Source organism: Hoplias malabaricus, chromosome 8, assembly GCF_029633855.1.
Source record: "Hoplias malabaricus isolate fHopMal1 chromosome 8, fHopMal1.hap1, whole genome shotgun sequence".
Taxonomy (NCBI): Eukaryota; Metazoa; Chordata; class Actinopteri; order Characiformes; family Erythrinidae; genus Hoplias; species Hoplias malabaricus.
The window spans coordinates 31,184,479-31,202,904 of NC_089807.1; the positions used below are offsets into that span (position 1 = coordinate 31,184,479).

The window sequence follows — 18,426 nt, forward strand, 5'->3', positions numbered from 1 at the left end:
GGAATAAACAATAATAATCAGACATAGGGATCTTGTGTTAGTGACTTGAGGTTATGTTGTTCTCATGTAACTAAGGGATTTGCTATCAGTATGACTTCATAATATACGGAATATACATTAGAGTTAATGTATGTGAGAAGATAGAACCAAATATGAGCAGATTTTCATTTACACACTTTTGGTTTACTTTCCCTGAAAGCTAATGATTTTCTCTCATAGCTTTTTGCTACTTCTAAACTTATATATATATATATATATATATATATATATATATTCAGACCACTGAAATCATTCATTGTGAAATTTGTCACCTAACCTGCTAGTCATTTTCTGCAGGGTTGTGCCAAGTATTACCTGCTTTTTGCCATAATGTTTGGGTAAAAGAACCATGAAAAAAAAATTTGCCTAATAGTACAAGAATAAATGTCAGTCCTATCAAATTTTAAATACACCTCTAGAGATTAATTTATATTTTACCAAGTCTTCCATTTGTCTAGCTGTTAGCAAATTACAGTACAAATTTCAGTAATTAATAATTAACAATTAAAACCCTATTAATCACAATGTGGCTTGCAGAAAAGTGACATGTATTTTATTTATAAATAGGTTTTATGTTCGTGCTTAATGCACTGGTCTTATCTGATAAAAAGAAGCAGTGTATAGTTTCTGCACAAACACACCTACTGAATCTATACTATATCTTTTGCAAGTTATCTGAGCCAAGTTTGGATGCTGGCACTGTGCCCTGTTTTAAGGTGAATAGTAATTTTGGAAGGGGTTTAGTTCAAATTTAGTTTGATTTGAATTAATCAGATTTTATTTAGCTGGTCATATTTTATATCAGTGAAACTGTGCGTAGGTTGTCATATTTTCAATCCTATGAGTGAAATCCTATACAAAATATGAAATATTTAATATTATGTATGGTAAAAATAAAATAAAAAAAAAAAGAAATGTATTTTTGTGTTTTATACATGGATAAGACCTCACAGTGTTACACATAATCACTCATTGTTGACTTTTGTCATGTGAGAAAAGGAAGAAGGATGTTTACTGTGAGCAGGGTTTTTTTTAAATTACTAGTTATGTGACGTGTCATGTGTTTGATGATTCAAGATCTTGAACTGGGCTCACATATATATGAGGCTTCTTTATCTTTGAAATAATAATATTGTACATTGTACTTGCTAGACATTTTGTAGAGATTAATCCATCAAATTCTGTCATTTTTTTTCCTCAGTTCCATTTGTCTGTTGTTTTTGTATTTGTGCATGTCTGTGTGTCTGTCTGTGTTGGTGTTCCAGTATTATGTTTGCCTGATACAAGTAAAGGACTTTTTATGACTTGGACTTTTAGAAAGACTTGACACAGACTTGTCTGTATACAAGGATATACATCAAATTATTTTAATGTACACAACAGAAATATAATGTATCAGATAATGTAGCTCCTCTGTGTTGATAATTTGTGTTTCGCAGGCTCCAGTGTGGAACTGAAAGAGGATAAATGCTGGGAGAAGGTAGAAGTCTCCTCCAATCATCATCGAGCAAATAAATTAACAGACAAGAACCCAAAAACATACTGGGAATCTAATGGTTGCACAGGTTCCCATTTTATCAATATCTACATGCACAAGGGTGTAGTCATTAGGTATGTTTTGTTTTTCGTTTTTTTTCGTTACATATAATTTTTTTGTTTTTGTTTTTTCAATGTCATATCTATGGTTAATTTTTAAATTAATGAAATAATTTTATTTTTTATTATTGTAATTATTAAATTCCATATTCATGAGGCTGTTTAGATCTTTGTTTATCAGACACATGCTCACACATTGTGTAACAATTTGTACTTTGTTGTTTTCCTCCCAGGCAACTGGCAGTTCTTGTGGCTAGTGAGGACTCAAGTTACATGCCTGCTCGAATAGTGGTGCTGGGAGGAGATGATCCTACAAATATCAACACTGAACTCAATACTGTAAGAAGCATATACACAAACCTCTGTAATAACAATGATAATTTAATGCAATATTCATCTTTACTCAATGCATATTTGGTGTTGAACAGGTAAATGTGCCACCCTCAGCTAGTCGTGTTGTTCTGCTGGAGAATATGACTCGTTTCTGGTCCATTATACAGATCAGAGTCAAGAGGTGTCAACAGGTCAGACAAAAATAATTAGATTTGGTATTCTTTCTAAATTTAAGGTTTTCTGTTCAAATTCTTTAAGTTTTGTGGGATGATATAAAAATGACTTTGTAAACTTGGTTTCTAAATAAAATGGCCAAAACATTTTTTTTAATAATTTTGCATCCCATCAGGGTGGCATTGATACAAGAGTGCATGGGTTTGAAGTTCTGGGCCCGAAGCCTACATTCTGGCCAGTGTTCAAGGAGCAGCTCTGCTGCCGTACGTACCTCTTCTACACAACGAAGGCTCATACCTGGTGCCAGGAAATCCTGGGTGACAAGAGTCAACTGTTGCAGCTCTTTAATAAGTAAGTCTGCTGTCTTTGTTACAGATTACAAACTTCTATAAATTTAGATTTAAAGCAATGCTTTGGTTAAGACTGTATTTACACAGATTCACAGTTCAAGTTTCATGTTTGCACATTCATGTTTGCATGTCTCTTCAAACTCTTAACTGAAATTCAGGTCTTCACTAAGGTTGCAAAGACTTGTTGTGGCTTAGGGCACAAAATTACCAACATTTCTTACATCCGCTGGCAGGTGAGCACACTAGGCATAAGTCGGTGACAAAGAAATACATTTATTTTATAATCAGCAGATTTTCAGTGAGCTTTCTGCTCAAATAAATAAACATTTCAGCTCATTGACTTTGTTTTCTTCCTCTTTTAATTTATGTCTGTCTCTGACTACCTACTGAAGTGCAAAGAGGTATTATATTAGGCTCTAAGAAAGCAGACCCAGGTGAAAGTCAATGCTAATCAACCTATTCATACACAGGGATTGGCTCCACCCTACAGCCAGTGCCCAACCATGCCATTGCTTTCAAATATATATTTAACATTTTGTTATTATTTTAATTGAAAAGTGCATCATGTGATGTTTTGCTACTTCTGTTTCAGGTTGTGCAGTTGAAGGTATGTGATGTTGGATTTGATGTTCTCTTTTATTTAATGTACCCTGTATTCCTATTTTCAGGTTAAACAGTGCTCTGCGCCATGAACAAATGTTTGCAGACCGTTTCCTGCCTGACGCAGAGGCGGCAGAGGCTCTAGGCAGAACCTGCTGGGAGGCTTTAATCAATCCTATTGTGCAAAGCATTACTGTCACTGGTAACCTGCTTCAGTCCGACTTCTGAATATTCAATTAATCCCACACTAGATGATTCATAAAAACTTAGAAGCATAATTGCTGTTTTCATGCTTCCATAATACTGGGTGGAATTTTTCCCTCTAATTGTTCCTCCTCCCTATAACAGACACCCATGTTTTGAGCCCTCTTGCCTGGTTGCTCAGTGAATATTTGGAAAATGCAGAATCCTCAAAGCGCTATAAGACCAGGGCTGCTATTTTCAACTCTCGTGTCCGCCGCCTCACTCATTTACTGGTGCATGTTGACACCAGCCGACTGGATACAGAAGAACTCAAACCTCCCGTCAAATCCAGTAAGTAAATTAATTTGCTTGCTTGAACAATCCATTCCCTGTTCTGGACTAATCCTTCTAAATTTCTGAACAGTGCTTACACAGGATAGTCAGTGCAGTTTTGTGACTTTTTTGACATTTTCAATTACCTGTTTCAAATAGATTTTGTTCAAAGACAATTAAGATTAATTGTTTTTCAAAATACTTTTCTTATTTTCAGAAGGTATCAACAGAAGCAAAGATATAAAGAGTAAGTAACAGTTTAGATGATGAGCAAAAATGTTATTTACCTTTATTTATTTATTTATTTATTTTTTTTTTTGTACTCCTCATCGGCTATTCTAGCAATTCATTCATCAGCTTAATGCCAGCCATAACAAAACATTGTGAATTAGTTGATGTTGCTTTTTTTTTCCCTTTCTTTTCCAAATTCAATTTACATGACAAAATTCAAAAGGCATTCTTTTCTTCAGTTCAGCTTGAATTTTAGTTGGCATGATATTTATTCACTTTTATTTATCCAGTTAGTATAGAATTGTCCTCCTTGCTTTTCAGATGGAAAAGAAGGAAAGAACAAGGAGGCTTCTGCAGTGACCTCCTCATCCCCTTCCTCTGCTGCAAAGCCCAAAGTGAAGAATACCAGTAGCATTGCTGGTATTGCATTGTGTTGGCAGGGTGTGGTTCAGCGACAGGTAACTCAATGAATTTTTTTTTTTTCTTTTTTTAAACTGTAAGTCATTATGGTGTACTACTTAAGCAACCTTTACTTTGAAATTGGAGTTTTATGTGTTAGTAAGTGGTGAATAAACAAGTTTACTTTTTGTACCTTGCAGGTAAAGAAATTCCTGGATTTAACATATAACTTGCCAGATTTCGTGGAACGCTATAAGAACATGTACCTAAGTCTGAGGAATGCCATGGAAGAGCTTTTTGGACAGCAGACAGCCTTTGTTCTGGCTCTGCGCCAGGGATTTTCAGCTGCACTGCTACAGCTCTCCATCCTTACTGCCATGCATGTAAGTCAGACTGTTCTTCAAAAATTTATTTGATGCATTACATTGGCTGCAAAAAAAACAAGTAGAGCATGAAATACGTAGTTACGACACCAGGTTGGTTTCATTAAAATGAACCTTGGTGAAATTCCTTTGCCTCTGGGACAGAGACAAACAAAATTGCATTTTGTTTGAATAATGAATTCAAACCTGTTATAAATTATTGTTATTTCTCTACAAATTTTGGGCATGTTCAACAGACAAAGCAGTTTGTGCACTGATGTTTGTAAAGTTGATTTAACACATTTCTCCATAGCTTTTTCCAGGTTGGGAAGGTCAACACTCATCTAATGAGTTATCTTCAGATTCAGATTTTGGGGCATAGCATTTGTTGGTTTGAATCAAACCAAAACTAAATGCAGCAAAGTTTGTTCCAGAGACAATACCTAGGAACAGATCACAAATTTTCCTCCTCCTTCAAAGTATGTAGTGTTCCAGTCTTTGTGCTGAGACATTATGTTTTTCCCTTTAGGTGAGTGAAAGGTTTGCTCAGTACATAGATCACATGATCCAGGAGAGTGGAGTAGACTCTGGCAGTATGGAAACCCTGAACCAGTTACAGCAGTTTCTGGAGCCCATGCTTTTCCTCTCGGGACTGGAGTTGGCCAACACATTTGAGCACTTTTACAGGTATGAGAAAAGATTTTGGAGTTTAGGGTGAGAGGTAGGTGATTTTTCAAATCTTTGAACTAATCTCTTTCCTAAAGTTATTTTTAATTAAAATATATTTTTTAATTTGTTTGTTAGATTAGGAATTTTCCTTGGAGCTTCACAGCTGAAACTGGCAGAAATGAAAGAAAAATGTAGCTGCATCCTGTAAACTAAATGGTTGATTGTTATAATTAAATTACAATAGAAGAATAATCCTGATTGCATAACTAACTTATAATTCTTCCAAATATACCATAAGATACTCTAGAATCTAACTAGTTATTTACTCCCTCTGTAGGTACTACCTGGGTGATCGTCTGCTTGGTCAAGGGAAGATGTGGCTGGAAAGTGCAGTGATTGAGCAGATCAGTACTTGCTTCCCCAACCGCTTCCCTCAGCAGATGCTGAGTAACCTGAGTGAGTCAGAGGACCTGCAGCAGGAGTTTCATCTATACCGGTTGCAGCAACTAGACAAGAGCCTGCAAGATATGGATGAAGAGGTGAGAGATAGCTTCCCAAAATTGTAGTTCGACACCATCTTATCCTCTGTGCAATTGTGCAGTTTAGCCAGATAATTAAAGGAACAACAATGTATTTTGATTTCGACAACTATCTTTTTTTGTTATTAAATGTTTTAGAGGTAGGTTTCTGGCCAATATATCTGAAGTTAATTCTAATTTGTGTGAATATCTTTGTGGACCCTATAATCAGATGATGGAAGATCAATTGTCAGAGCCAGAAGAAGATAGCGAAGTGAAGGTGCTGGTTTTGTCACCAAGATGTTGGGCCATCTCTGCTCCTTGCTGCCTAGAAGATCCCAGAAAATATTTTCCCCAGCAGCTCTGCAGCTATCTTGCTGAGTTTGCTGACTTCTACTCCAAGAGTTAGTTTATTTCTCTCTCTAACACACACACCTGGACGTATGTTGACATTTTTTACGTGACATTGGTTAAAATTGTATCTTGTGCGTTAAGTGTATGTTTTTCCTTCTCTGGTAATGTTTTTGGAGATCCAGTATATGTATGTATCTGTCTAATGGCAGGTCAGTGCATGTACAGCCTAAGCAACAGTAAGCCACGTCGGCTGCAGTGGACCTGGCTGGGTCATGCTGAACTACGCTATGGCTCCTGCACACTCTCTGTCTCCACTGTACAGATGTACATACTTTTACAGTTCAATCACAAAGAGGTACAGGAATCTCACAACGAACATCCACACAGATTTCTAATTTTACATAGAATTTAGACTCTCTACTAATTCTAATGACTAAGTTCTGGGAATAAACATCCATCTGCCTAGTGTAGTTGTTCAGCCAAGACATGTTTACTGTCATTAAATTGCTTCTTTAGTTTACAGTTAGTTTAGATTTTAGTTGCTACATGTTGCCAATAAACACTAGAAATTGTATCATAATTACATCACTGAAAACGTCTCTCCCAGTTTAACCTGCATATGTTCTTCATTAAAGATTCATAGCTGTCTCAATGTGATTTAAAATACAGGCTGATTTAAACAGAAATTAAGAAAACCTATGCTGATTTCTAGCATTTGTTTGCAATGTCTGCCATATATATTTATCACTAAATTAGAGAAACAAAATTCAGGCACTTGACATAGTTTTGGAAGGCATCCAGTGTAAGTGGAAATTACTATAAATTTGATTTTTTTTTTTCCCCTGATAATCATTAATTTATGGATAAAATATGCAACATTTTAGTCATACACTTTATATAATTTACCAGGCTATAGAATTATCTTACCCTATGTTGTTTTTCTCTACTATTTCCTCTCTCAGGAGGTAAATCTGGAGACACTGCAACAGGCCACTGGCTTATCTCCGGCTCTGCTGGCTCATGCTCTTAAACCTCTAACTTCTGAGAAGGGCATTTTGACTCATTCGGGCTGCCAAGATGGCATGAAGGGTGAGTCCTTATAATGCTGGCTGTTTTGTGTTTATTACTATATTTCATACTTTATAGATATTGCAAAATTTGTCAAACTTTATGTAGGTGTTTACCTAATATAACCTTCACTCTCTAGGGGTCCTGAAGTTGAATAAGAAATCACTGGCACAAAACTCCGAGAAGCAAAGCTATTGCTACTTGCTGCCTAAGCAGACCTACCTGAATGTGGATGAGGATGCAGCCCGCACACTGGAGAGAAAACGAAACTATATGTACTGCCTCATTGTGCAGATTATGAAAAAAGAGAAAGAAATGCACATAGACAACCTGGTGTTCAAGGTAAAGTCTAATTAATTAAACTTGTAGTATAGATTTTATGCTGTTAAATATTTTAGCATTTATACTTAACAGCAGGAGCTAATGAACTTGACTATAATTAGAGCCTTGGCATATATAAACCCCATTATAAGAGCATCGACGCATTTTGTAAAATGCAGTAAGGAAAAAAAAAAAAACATGATTCTGTGATTTATTATTCTCTTGAGCCTTTATTTAATGGAGAAATGTACTAAGAAAAGATTTCCAATATTTTCACTGACCACTGATCGTTTTTTGTAAACATAAACAAATTTAAAATCTGATGCCCACAACATACTTCAAAAGTCATGGCACAGGGCCAAAATGACTGAAAAGTTTACAGAAAATTAATTTCACACTGTTTTGAAACATTATACTATAAAGGGCTGAATATATATGCCGTTTGTTTTTTATTATAATATTTTGAGCAAGCAAGATTTTTAAGTGTGACGCATGGTAGTTTGAAGAAATTGGCTTCTGAACAGCCACAACAAGGCAACTTTTCACAGCCGCGGGTAATTAGTCAAAATATCTGCGCATGAGTTCAAAAAATGTTCTTGCTTGCCCAAAATATCTGCACATGCAGAATTGGGAAACTGACTCAAAATGATTTGTGGCACAAAAATAACGCTATAAATATTAAGATATAAAGGTAAAAATATATAAATTCACCAAAAGCTCAATTTTGCAAATAAATATAGGTTGTTACTAATTTTTTATTTTTACATTTCATGCATAAATTTGGCTAATAATTGTCAACTATTTAATGCAGAAAGTTTTATGCATGAAACTTTTATGTAATTTAGGTCTTTAATCATCTATACTTTATAATTTCATTAAAAAAAATTAAAAGTATTTTATAGGCATCTTGTCTTTTTTGTCTGTTAAACAAAAATGTTTATGTGAATTAAAAAATTAGAGATTTCAGTTTTTGTTGAATATTTAGGATGTGTCCTAACAATTTTGGAAATGGGGTTTGCAATTAGATTCAGCTTGGCTTACTTCCCTGTTCTCAATCTGTCTTCCTCCATGCTCTAGGTGCTGGACACATGTCAGAAGCAGGAGGCTGCTCGCTCTCCCAGCTCAGTCCGCTTTAGCTGCAGCACCACTGATGTGCTGTCCTGCATCATGCATGTCATCAACAAGGGTTATGTTCGTCGCAATGAGGAGAATCCCCACATCGTGGAGTTTCTGGTGGAGGACCCCTCAACGCCTCAGAAGGGTCAAGCGCACTTCTTCAGCAAGCTGGACCTGAAGAAGGGCTCCAGTAGCAGCAAGGCTGACACCAGGTGTGCTGATGACCCTTAATGACCCCTTGAGCAGGAGAAAGGGGAAGACAGTGGCAAATCTGTGGCTGGATACATGCTGTGCCCATTTTTTGTTTACTTTGTGTTTTTTTTGTCTATCCCACATCAGGGTTTTTTTTTTCCTCCTTTCTTTCTCTTGTTGAAAAAGACCATCTTGTGTGGGCAGTTCTTTCAAAGCTAGCAGACCTTACCCTAAATTTGCAAAAGTTTTGTGCCAGGAAAAATTCAAATTTTCTCTGTGCATGTGTCTGAAACAGCCCTTTTAGTTGAAGTTTTATGATTAATTTCATATTTCTAAGCAAGTTTAGAGGCTTGCTGCTTTTCTTACTTCAGTCAACCTTCAAAGTGCACTTTATCTTAAATATTAAATTCTTTTCATTGATGTAGCCGGCCATAGTGGTTTAGCTTAAATTTCCTGGTGATGACATGTTAGCACCACTAAAACGGTTCCAACCACCACCCACTTCTTTTATATATAAACTTAGCAAAAAAGTAAGGAAATTTGTGTTTGGTAGATTATTTCTTTGTCCTGTTGGAAAGCCTTTTACTTTCTCTTTTAAATGGTGCCACATTTGTAAGGAACATGCATTTGTGGGATGAGCAGTAGAGCTGAGTATGTGGGTTGCGCCCATGAAAAATTAGCCAAATCCTCTTTACCAATGACAAACAGCTTATTCTACCATTGACTTGTTTGGTGGACTGGATGATTGAAGGTTTGACGAAACAAGACATTGGCAATTTAACAATTTATTAATTTAACAAACAGGAGCCTAAGTAGCGTGTGGAAGAACAATACACAGCCACAACAGCCTGGCACCTCCCTCATGCTGGTCATTAGCCCATTGGTTGCAGAATTTCATCTTAATATCTCTCTGCATTGAGATTGCCTCGTTTTTCCAGTGAGGGAGATGCCGCTCCACACCATCACACTGCCTCCACCAAAAGATGTTACTTGGTTGTCAGTGTAGCAATCAGCATAGTGTTCTCTGTATCTTCTCCACACTTTGACCCTATGAGCCATCTGCCGTAGGCAGAGTCTGGACTTATCGCTGAACATAACTTTCCTGTTCAGGTTCCAGTGCACGTGTTGCCCACACCAGGGCAAACTTACAGTCATGGCAGGCCTCCTGGCAGCCTGATGACACTGGAGATTGGCTGTGTGCAGTCTGTTCTGGATTGTCTGGGCAGAGAGCCGTCAACCATACTGTCCTACAAACCTTGACTGCAAATCTGTAGCAGACAGCCTACAGGGTGAGGAAACGATCTTCTTGGGGTGTCCTTTTCTTGGGATGCCCACTTCACGGCCTGCCTGACATCTCCTGTTATATGGAACTTGGCCTTCAATTTGGAGATGGTACTAAGGCTCGCCCCACAACGTTGTTTTGCGGAACACTAGCTTGAAGTTGTCCTATTGCACTGGCCCTATCCAGATCTGTCAATCGAGGCATCCTGATTCTTGGAGCAGATACCAACTGACCACCGTAGCAGGGCCCATTCTCACAGGTGCTGCCAATCAGGCACCTGATTGGTAGCACTTAGGGGTACTAGAAGCTCAAAACAAGTGTTAATAGCAACAGCAAAATAAGGCTTACTTTTTGTGCTAAGTTTATATTCTTTTGGAGGGAATGTATTTAAAATTCGATACATGTTGAAGTGACCAAACACAGATAAATTCTTGCAAAAACTTCAAACGTAATAAAACTAAAAAAAACTTGTATATCTCCCTTTAATTTAGCTGATATAAAGCCAAAGGTGCCTTTTGATTATCCTGACTCGTGTTTGAAGAGAAACAAATCTTTCCTGGTGCTCAACACAGATATTATGTCAAGCATTTTGTTTACTGTTGCATAGGTGTTAATCTCAGAGCATTCATTTGCAGCAAGATGTCTTAAATTCAGACTATTGACAAACTCCTAATAGCAGGAGCAAAGAATGACTTATCTTATGCACTTTATGCATATTTTACAGTGTATTTTCAATTCCTTCTTTGAAGCTATTTGATCATTCACCATGAGGAATATAGCAAGCCTCTGGTAAACGTAGACTGCTTGGCCCATGTACATGTGTAGGAATACCCTTATGAGTAATTGCAGCAAGATACTGTGGTTCACTGTAATGCGATCAACCTTCCTTTTCAAATATTGTTTTGAGATTTGACAATTTGTTACAAAATTAAACACAGTTTTTCGAGCTGTTAAAACCCAGGCAGGCATACCAATATGTTTTACTAATTTTAAGAAATAAAGTTAAATCTGGAATTTACATGTTTGTTGCTTATTTTTTCTCTTTATTTAATTTTTTTAATGGTCAGTGTGAGAGCATATCCATTCAAACTATGGAAATTTGGCTTAAATAGGTACTTTTTAAATATTTTTAATGGAATCTTTTGTCTGACTACAAGTAAATTTAATATGCACAGTAATAATGCTTTTTTTTTTTTTTTTAAAGTTTGACATGTAAGGGTAACGTACATAGTCTGCTCATATGAAAGAGGAGACGGGTTAAACAGAATGATGCTTACTCTTCTTTAAAATATGAACAAAATTCACATTGAAAGAGTACTTAAGCAAACAAGCCTCTTAATGCCTTTGTGTGTCTCCCCTGCAGCCTGGGAGGTCAAATTATGGCCACTCAGCATGCGGAGGATGGGGTATTGGAGGCGGTGCTCTTTTCCATGGGCCGCACCATGACCCAGGAGGAGGTGAAGCAGCTAATGCAGCGCACTGTCCAGCAGGTGTCCAGCACGCTCAGCCTGGATTTGGACCGTGCGGAGCACCTGCTGGTGCACTGTAAGTGGAATGTAGACATGCTGATCCAGCGCTACACAGATGACCCAGACACTCTGGTACTGGCTGCTGGCCTCAAGATTCGCAACCCTCAGCCTCCTCCTAGCCCTGTGACCGTCTGCCCAGTGTGTCTTGTCTCACGAGCCGAGGACACCGAGTCTGCACCTACGCTCTGTTGCATGCACTACTGCTGCAAGGTAAGCATCGTACCTCAGTTTAGTGCATGCTGTAGGGCTATACAGTAAATAATTTTTCAAAACTGCAATTTGAAAGAGTGTTGATTCCATCCACAAAAGCTGCAGATTTAGTTGTGTAATATTTTCAATTTTGTCTCAAGTTTCAATCTGGAAAATTTGGAACGTAATAATACAGCTCATGCACTGGAAACCTGTCAGTTTACCTGTTGAAAATCCTGAGATAATAAAAAAAAGGCTTTTGAATAAGGCCTGGAATTTTCTGAATGAAATTAATTTTTAATTAATTTATTTATTTAATTTAATTATTTTTAAAGCATTTATTGTGAACCCTGCAGTGTCAAAATGTATCTGGAATATGCTTCTGAAGCCTACAATAGAGCTGAGAATGAAATTGCTAATGTCTAAATAATGTTGTTCTGGACTCTTGTTGTAAGGACTATGTCATGCTTTTAAATTTCTTCAAATGGAAAAAAATTTAGTAGTCTTGGGTAGTGGTTTAAATATTTACTCTGACAAAATTCTAAGAATAGGTCTTTCTGTTATTTTTAGCTATAATCTAAAGATTAGTCTCTGTATGCAACTAAGAAAGTTGCTCGTATCATTAGAAGTAGTAATCACCTTAACAGCACTAAATTATAATAAGAACCAAGAAGAAAAGGACTCCGTTGTCTTGTGGTTAGTATGGGGTATACAATAATGAGTCGACTGTCATATATTGAGAGTTTATGTATGTATGTATTCGTGTCCAGAAATGTATTTATTTATTTTTATTTTGTTTTTATTTTTTTGGCCTGTGTTTATCTAGCTAACTTTAGACTGAAGGAATGTTCTGCATTAACAAAAAAAAAAATTTATTCTCTTTCTCAGTCGTGCTGGCAGGAGTATCTGACAGCTCGGATTGAGCAAAATCTTGTGATGAACTGCAACTGTCCCATCATGGACTGTCGTGCTCAGCCCACTTCACGCTTCTTCTACAGCATCCTTTCTGACAAGGATACGATCGCAAAGGTCTGAGTCCTATCAGTTTTGTGTGTGTGGGTGTTTTTGTTTGCTTTTTTCTTTTCCCCCCTTCCTCTTTTTTATATTTATAAAAAAATATAAAGCATGGCTAGACTGTACTGAACTGTCAGTAACATTTTTTTTTTTCTTTCAGTATGAGAACGCTCTCCTGAGGGGTTATGTGGAATGCTGCTCTAACCTGACCTGGTGTACAAATCCTCAAGGTTGTGATCAGATCCTCTGCAAAGAGAACATTGGAAGCATGGGCACCTGTTCTAAATGTTGTTGGTCCTCCTGCTTCAGCTGCAACTTCCCTGAAGTATGAAAACATATAAACTTGGAGGATCCTATAAATGCATATATGATTTAAAATATTGCCTTGTATTTTCACAAAGTTCTGTCACAATGAAAGTTACTAGTGGGAAATATAGCACAGACTGATCCTTACACTGCTGTCTCCGCATGTTTATGTCTCCTTTTCTGTTCTCCAAGGCTCACTATCCAGCCAGCTGTAGTCACATGTCTCAATGGATGGATGATGGAGGGTACTATGAGGGAATGAGTATGGAAGCTCAAAGTAAACATTTAGCCAAACTCATCTCCAAGCGCTGCCCGAGCTGCCAGGCACAGATTGAAAAAAATGAAGGCTGCCTACAGTGAGTGTACAAAAAAGCATACATTTAAGCATACAAGAAACACAATCATATGATCAGCATGGGCAAATATTTGCGGACACGTTCATCCAGCATTTTATTTCAAATCAAATGTCTCAGTAGAGATTAATAATCTACTTGCATGGTGTGATTTTACACTTGATATTGGCACAGTTCTGTGAGAATTACTAATGCATCATTTTCTTTTGTGTAAAACTGGACTTAGTTTATAAATAGGTTACAGTGTGTTGCTAGAAGACAGAAATTAAGAAAATACATAATCATGGAAAAGTTGAAAAAGCAGAAATCAGTCATGGCAGAGGTAAATAATTTTCTAAAATTTCTGGTATGTTTTCACACCCAAATCTTAAACGCTGGCCTACAGTATTTTTGGCTTTTCATTGGAAAGACATCTTACATCGTACAGTGAAATTTGACCTATGTTTTTAAACAACCCAGTGCAGTGAACACACAAAGCTGGAGCAGCCATCCTTCGCTTCCCAGGGAGCATTTGGGGGTTAGGTGCCTTGCTCATGAGCACTTCAGCCCTGGATGCTCCTGCTGGGCATGGGGATTGAATTTGCAATTTTCATCTGACCATAAAGCCACAGCTGCCTGACCTGTAATGGGGAGAATAGAGCCTCTGTAATTGCTACTATAGGCTCAGAAAGAAGCACCAACAGGGATACGTGGCCTTTATCAGAGGCAAGAAGAAGATCGTTTGTTATCTTGACTAGTGCTATTTTGAATTTTTCATATCCGTGATTCTTATGTAGATATGAACTGTTGTTGGGCTACTGCTTTTTCTAAGATCTTGGATATAAATGGTAGATTAAAAATAGGCCTGGAATTAGACCATGTGCTAGTTTAAAAGCTTTGGGTACATGGCCCAGGCTAAGGGATGAGTTTACTATAGTTTAAAGAGGATTGATAATAGCTTGTAGTACTTTTTTGAGTAATTTTGTGCAAATTGCATCAAGTGTGGAAGTTGTACAGTTTGCCGAGGTGATAATCTTCTCTAGTTCTAACTGTGGGAGTGGGTTAAAGGTTTCAAGTCTTTCTTTTACAATTACGTTATGTTTTATATCCATAAAGACTTTACTGGTGAGATTTGCTGGAATTAGTTCAGAACCTGCCTGAATTTTTTTTTTTTTTTAATTGGAGATCAGCAAGGCCAGATATGCTGAGCATGCTTTAGTGAGGGCATTTCTATATTCTATAAGGCTGTTCTTCCAGGCAGAGTGGAACACTTCCAGCTTGGTTAATCTCCATTTCTGCTCTAGTTTCCATGATGTTTGTTTTAAGGTATGGGTTTTATCTTCGTACAATGGGGCGAGCTTTTTCTGTCTCATAATTTTTCTTTTAAGTGGTGAAACATTTTCTAAAGTAGATCGACAGATATTTTCTAAGTACAGGGGGTCATTGACTTACGACGTTGATCCCATCCTACGTCGCATCGTAACTCGGGATTGACGTAACCCGAGGACCTCTTGTAGTCAGTTAGTACATCTAGCTCCACTGGGTCTGATGGAGTGGGAACTGGGGTTGATAGTTCCGGGAGGTTTTCTATAAATTGTAGGGCAGTAGATGGTTTTATTATACACTTTGTAGAATAGCAAGGGGACGTACATATATTATGGCTCATATGACATTAGGTAATGGTCAGAGATTGCTGAGGATTGCGGTAAGATATTAATTTTGTCTATGTTAAGACCTAGTGTCAAAACTAAGTCTAAAGTGTGACTACAGTAGTGAGTAATACCAATAGAGTCTAGGATAGAAGTAAATGCCTTTTTTAGTTGATCACCTTCCCTCCCAAAATGCAGCGAAATCACTGAATTCTTTAAGGAATTCTGAGTAAGGCACTGGTGGTCTGTAATTGTTTCATAATAAAAAATGTGTCCTTTTTTGTGACTGGATTTATAATAATGGTGCAGAGAACCTCAAAACAAGTGAAGGTGTCACATTGTTTAAGACTGGTGTCTAGGGATTTTTAGTAAATTACACATACTCCACCTCCTTTGCCTGATAATCTTGAGCTATGTACATAATTATAGTCTACATGGGTGGCTTCATTTAGTGCTGAATTATTATAATTATTACAATATACTTTTATAATGTTATTAAATACTTAGTTGTTTTCTGTCATACAAGTATATGACCATGATCATCATAATCTTAATTGATGATTATGACATATTATTCTAGCATATAAACGGTATGAGTCTTATCCATATAATCCAGTCAGGCATAGTAAACCCAATAGCTGTTACACCATTTATACTATGATTTAAATTCCATAAATATGAACCTTGCAACTATTAATGACATTATGTTGGCATGTTTTAAACTTTGTATGCCAGAAATGTCATTGTTTGATTCCCTCTTTTTTGAAAATCAGTCCCAAAGGAAGTGTTTCCCAAATTTCTCTGCAGTGCCCCCTTTTTTTAAAGGAGAATATTTTTCAAGTGCGTCCACCCCAACACACACATACATATTTTGTGATTCCACAAGAACATTGTAATTTATACTGTTGTATTGAGGCAATCGTTGAGGTTGCTGAGAAATAATTAGACTGAGTTGAATGTGTGAAGAAAAGAAGTTGGATTTATTTGAAAGTAGAGATGGAAATGTTTACAGAGATGTTACTAGGTTGCTGCTTAGTCACTTTCTCCCACTGTCAGTAGGAGCATACACAAATTATAGAGAATGTTACCACCCTCAATTGTTCCATAAACAATCTTTCCCCCCAAGCATCAAGGTTATACACCAGTGATAACACAGGCAGAGAAGAGACAAACTATTCTGAAAGAGTTCACAGTGACCTAACACAAAGTATAAGAGAATCAACTTGTTATCGAGCAAAACCAAATAAAGTCACAGATCACCTTTACGGTGGAATTATTACAAGTGACAAGCATTCTCATTCATTTGTGCCATTTTATTCTGTTTACTAGGCTTCATTTTTCCATTTAACTGAAAAACTGTTCATCTCCAGTGCTAGGGCAAGCAAGCAGTGCTACTAAAAAGTGGCTGATATATATGGTTTTTCAGTAGGCTCAGTTAGTGAATGTCAATTTCTGTAGTTTCCATATTCTTCAGTTCCATACTTGAACTTGAGGTATCACAATTCCAGGAAATATACACCAATTCAACTAATAACCCCTATTTTGAGGGACTGGTAAATTGAATATCACATCAATTATATCTTCTTAGAATTGTAACCTACACTCGGCATCTAAGAGAATGAGGAATGAGGAACATTTTTGTTGTATCGCAGCACAGCAATGGAAAAAATATTAAAACCGATATTCAAATATTTTTCACTGATCCACAGCCCAGTACTAGGGATGCTTTATAACTTCTCTATTCGAGGCTCAGCATTATGTGCTCTTAAGCTGCTGTGGTGATGCTGAAGAGCATCTTCTCTGACTAAAATGCATTTGAATGGAGTTTATACAAACTCTGCAAGCACAAGTAAAAGTCTGTGTCCACCGTGGGGTCTTAAACTTTTGGATATATTATTGATATATAAAGAGAGAGACATAAAGATTTGTCCCAAAGATTGTTCAACCTCCAATAGGATGTATCAGTGAATAAAATGACATATGCATGGAAAATGCTATTAAATGTAACTAAGCATGTTTACAGTTGCACATTTCCACTCATTACATACAATTATTTGCATGTAACTGACATGTGTTTGACCTTTTAGTATGACCTGTGCCAAATGTAATCATGGATTTTGCTGGAGGTGTCTTAAGCCATGGAAGCCAACTCATAAAGATTACTACAACTGTTCAGCCATGGTGAGTTTTTAATTTATTTAAAGTTATTCTGAATAATTGGCATGGTTATCCGTGTTTTGCAAAAGATGCATGGGACTGTGTATAATTTATTCTTGTCTGTAATTACAGGTGAGCAAAGCTGCAAGGCAAGAAAAGAAATTCCAGGACTACAATGAGAGGTGCACTTTTCACAATCAGGCCAAGGTTAGTAAGAGCAGGGCACCAAAATAGTGCATTGTTTCAGAATAATATTTTGAATTGTGGTACTAGTTAAATACTTTGTGTTGATCACAATTTACAGGATTTTGCCATCAATCTGGAAAACAAGGTGTCTTCTATCAATGAAGCCTTGCAGATGAAATCTTTGACGTTTGTAATTGATGCCTGCAAGATTCTTGCCCAAGCCCGCAAGGTGAGCTCTTTACTTTTTGTAGCACACTGTTTGCTCCTGGGTTTAGTTGCTGCCAGTTCCTACTTTTCTGTAAATGTCCCTTCGTGTGTTTAATAGTTTTACACCTTGGAGGGAGACTGCTAACTCAGCACCATCCATGTCCATATTCATGTATATACAAAATGTTTTTAATGGCCACTCAGGTAAACATTGCATGACAGGTGAGCACTCTTAGTGGAGCATGCTAACTCTGTACATACAAAAGCCTAGTTGTGCAGAGGAATGATTTTTAGCAATAGAGCCACATGTGCTACTAGAGATGTTCACTAAAAGTGAGTTGTTACTAATTTATACTTTATTGTTATACAGGTGTTGGCCTACTCATGTGTGTACAGCTATTACAATCAGGACACAGAGAAGATGGATATCATGGAACAACAGACTGAAGCTCTGGATCTTCATACCAATGCCCTCCAGATCTTGCTCGGTTAGAAGAAATTAATGATAAAATATTTAGATTTGATAATATGACAAATTTTGTGGGTTGTTTTTGTGTGATTCACTAAATCAACAATGATATTTGGGTTCTTTAGAAGAAACCTTGTTGCAGTGCACAGACTTGGCATCTTGTGTCCGCCTGCTGAAGCCAGAGCACCTCAACACCGGGTTAGAGCTCATTCGCCGCATCCAGGAGCGCTTGGTGGCTATCCTACAGCACTCTACCCAGGTATGTTCC

General features: G+C 37.1%; 1 protein-coding gene across 3 annotated transcripts in view; it reads left to right on the top strand.

The window, feature by feature from the left end:
- Positions 1–18,426, top strand: part of LOC136705154 (cullin-9) — a 39,344-nt gene that overhangs the window by 19,746 nt on the left and 1,172 nt on the right. For all 3 annotated transcript variants that reach the window (XM_066678433.1, XM_066678435.1, XM_066678436.1), the window contains exons 16-40: positions 1,479–1,650; positions 1,869–1,974; positions 2,064–2,159; positions 2,318–2,493; positions 3,161–3,294; positions 3,441–3,626; positions 3,826–3,855; positions 4,161–4,297; positions 4,439–4,621; positions 5,130–5,287; positions 5,607–5,808; positions 6,020–6,191; positions 6,351–6,496; positions 7,104–7,230; positions 7,349–7,551; positions 8,608–8,858; positions 11,484–11,859; positions 12,727–12,867; positions 13,013–13,177; positions 13,351–13,514; positions 17,227–17,320; positions 17,429–17,503; positions 17,601–17,711; positions 18,060–18,177; positions 18,284–18,417. In XM_066678433.1, coding sequence (XP_066534530.1) covers positions 1,479–1,650; positions 1,869–1,974; positions 2,064–2,159; positions 2,318–2,493; positions 3,161–3,294; positions 3,441–3,626; positions 3,826–3,855; positions 4,161–4,297; positions 4,439–4,621; positions 5,130–5,287; positions 5,607–5,808; positions 6,020–6,191; positions 6,351–6,496; positions 7,104–7,230; positions 7,349–7,551; positions 8,608–8,858; positions 11,484–11,859; positions 12,727–12,867; positions 13,013–13,177; positions 13,351–13,514; positions 17,227–17,320; positions 17,429–17,503; positions 17,601–17,711; positions 18,060–18,177; positions 18,284–18,417 — 3,857 coding nt within the window. The remainder of the gene's footprint in view (positions 1–1,478; positions 1,651–1,868; positions 1,975–2,063; positions 2,160–2,317; positions 2,494–3,160; positions 3,295–3,440; positions 3,627–3,825; positions 3,856–4,160; positions 4,298–4,438; positions 4,622–5,129; positions 5,288–5,606; positions 5,809–6,019; positions 6,192–6,350; positions 6,497–7,103; positions 7,231–7,348; positions 7,552–8,607; positions 8,859–11,483; positions 11,860–12,726; positions 12,868–13,012; positions 13,178–13,350; positions 13,515–17,226; positions 17,321–17,428; positions 17,504–17,600; positions 17,712–18,059; positions 18,178–18,283; positions 18,418–18,426) is intronic.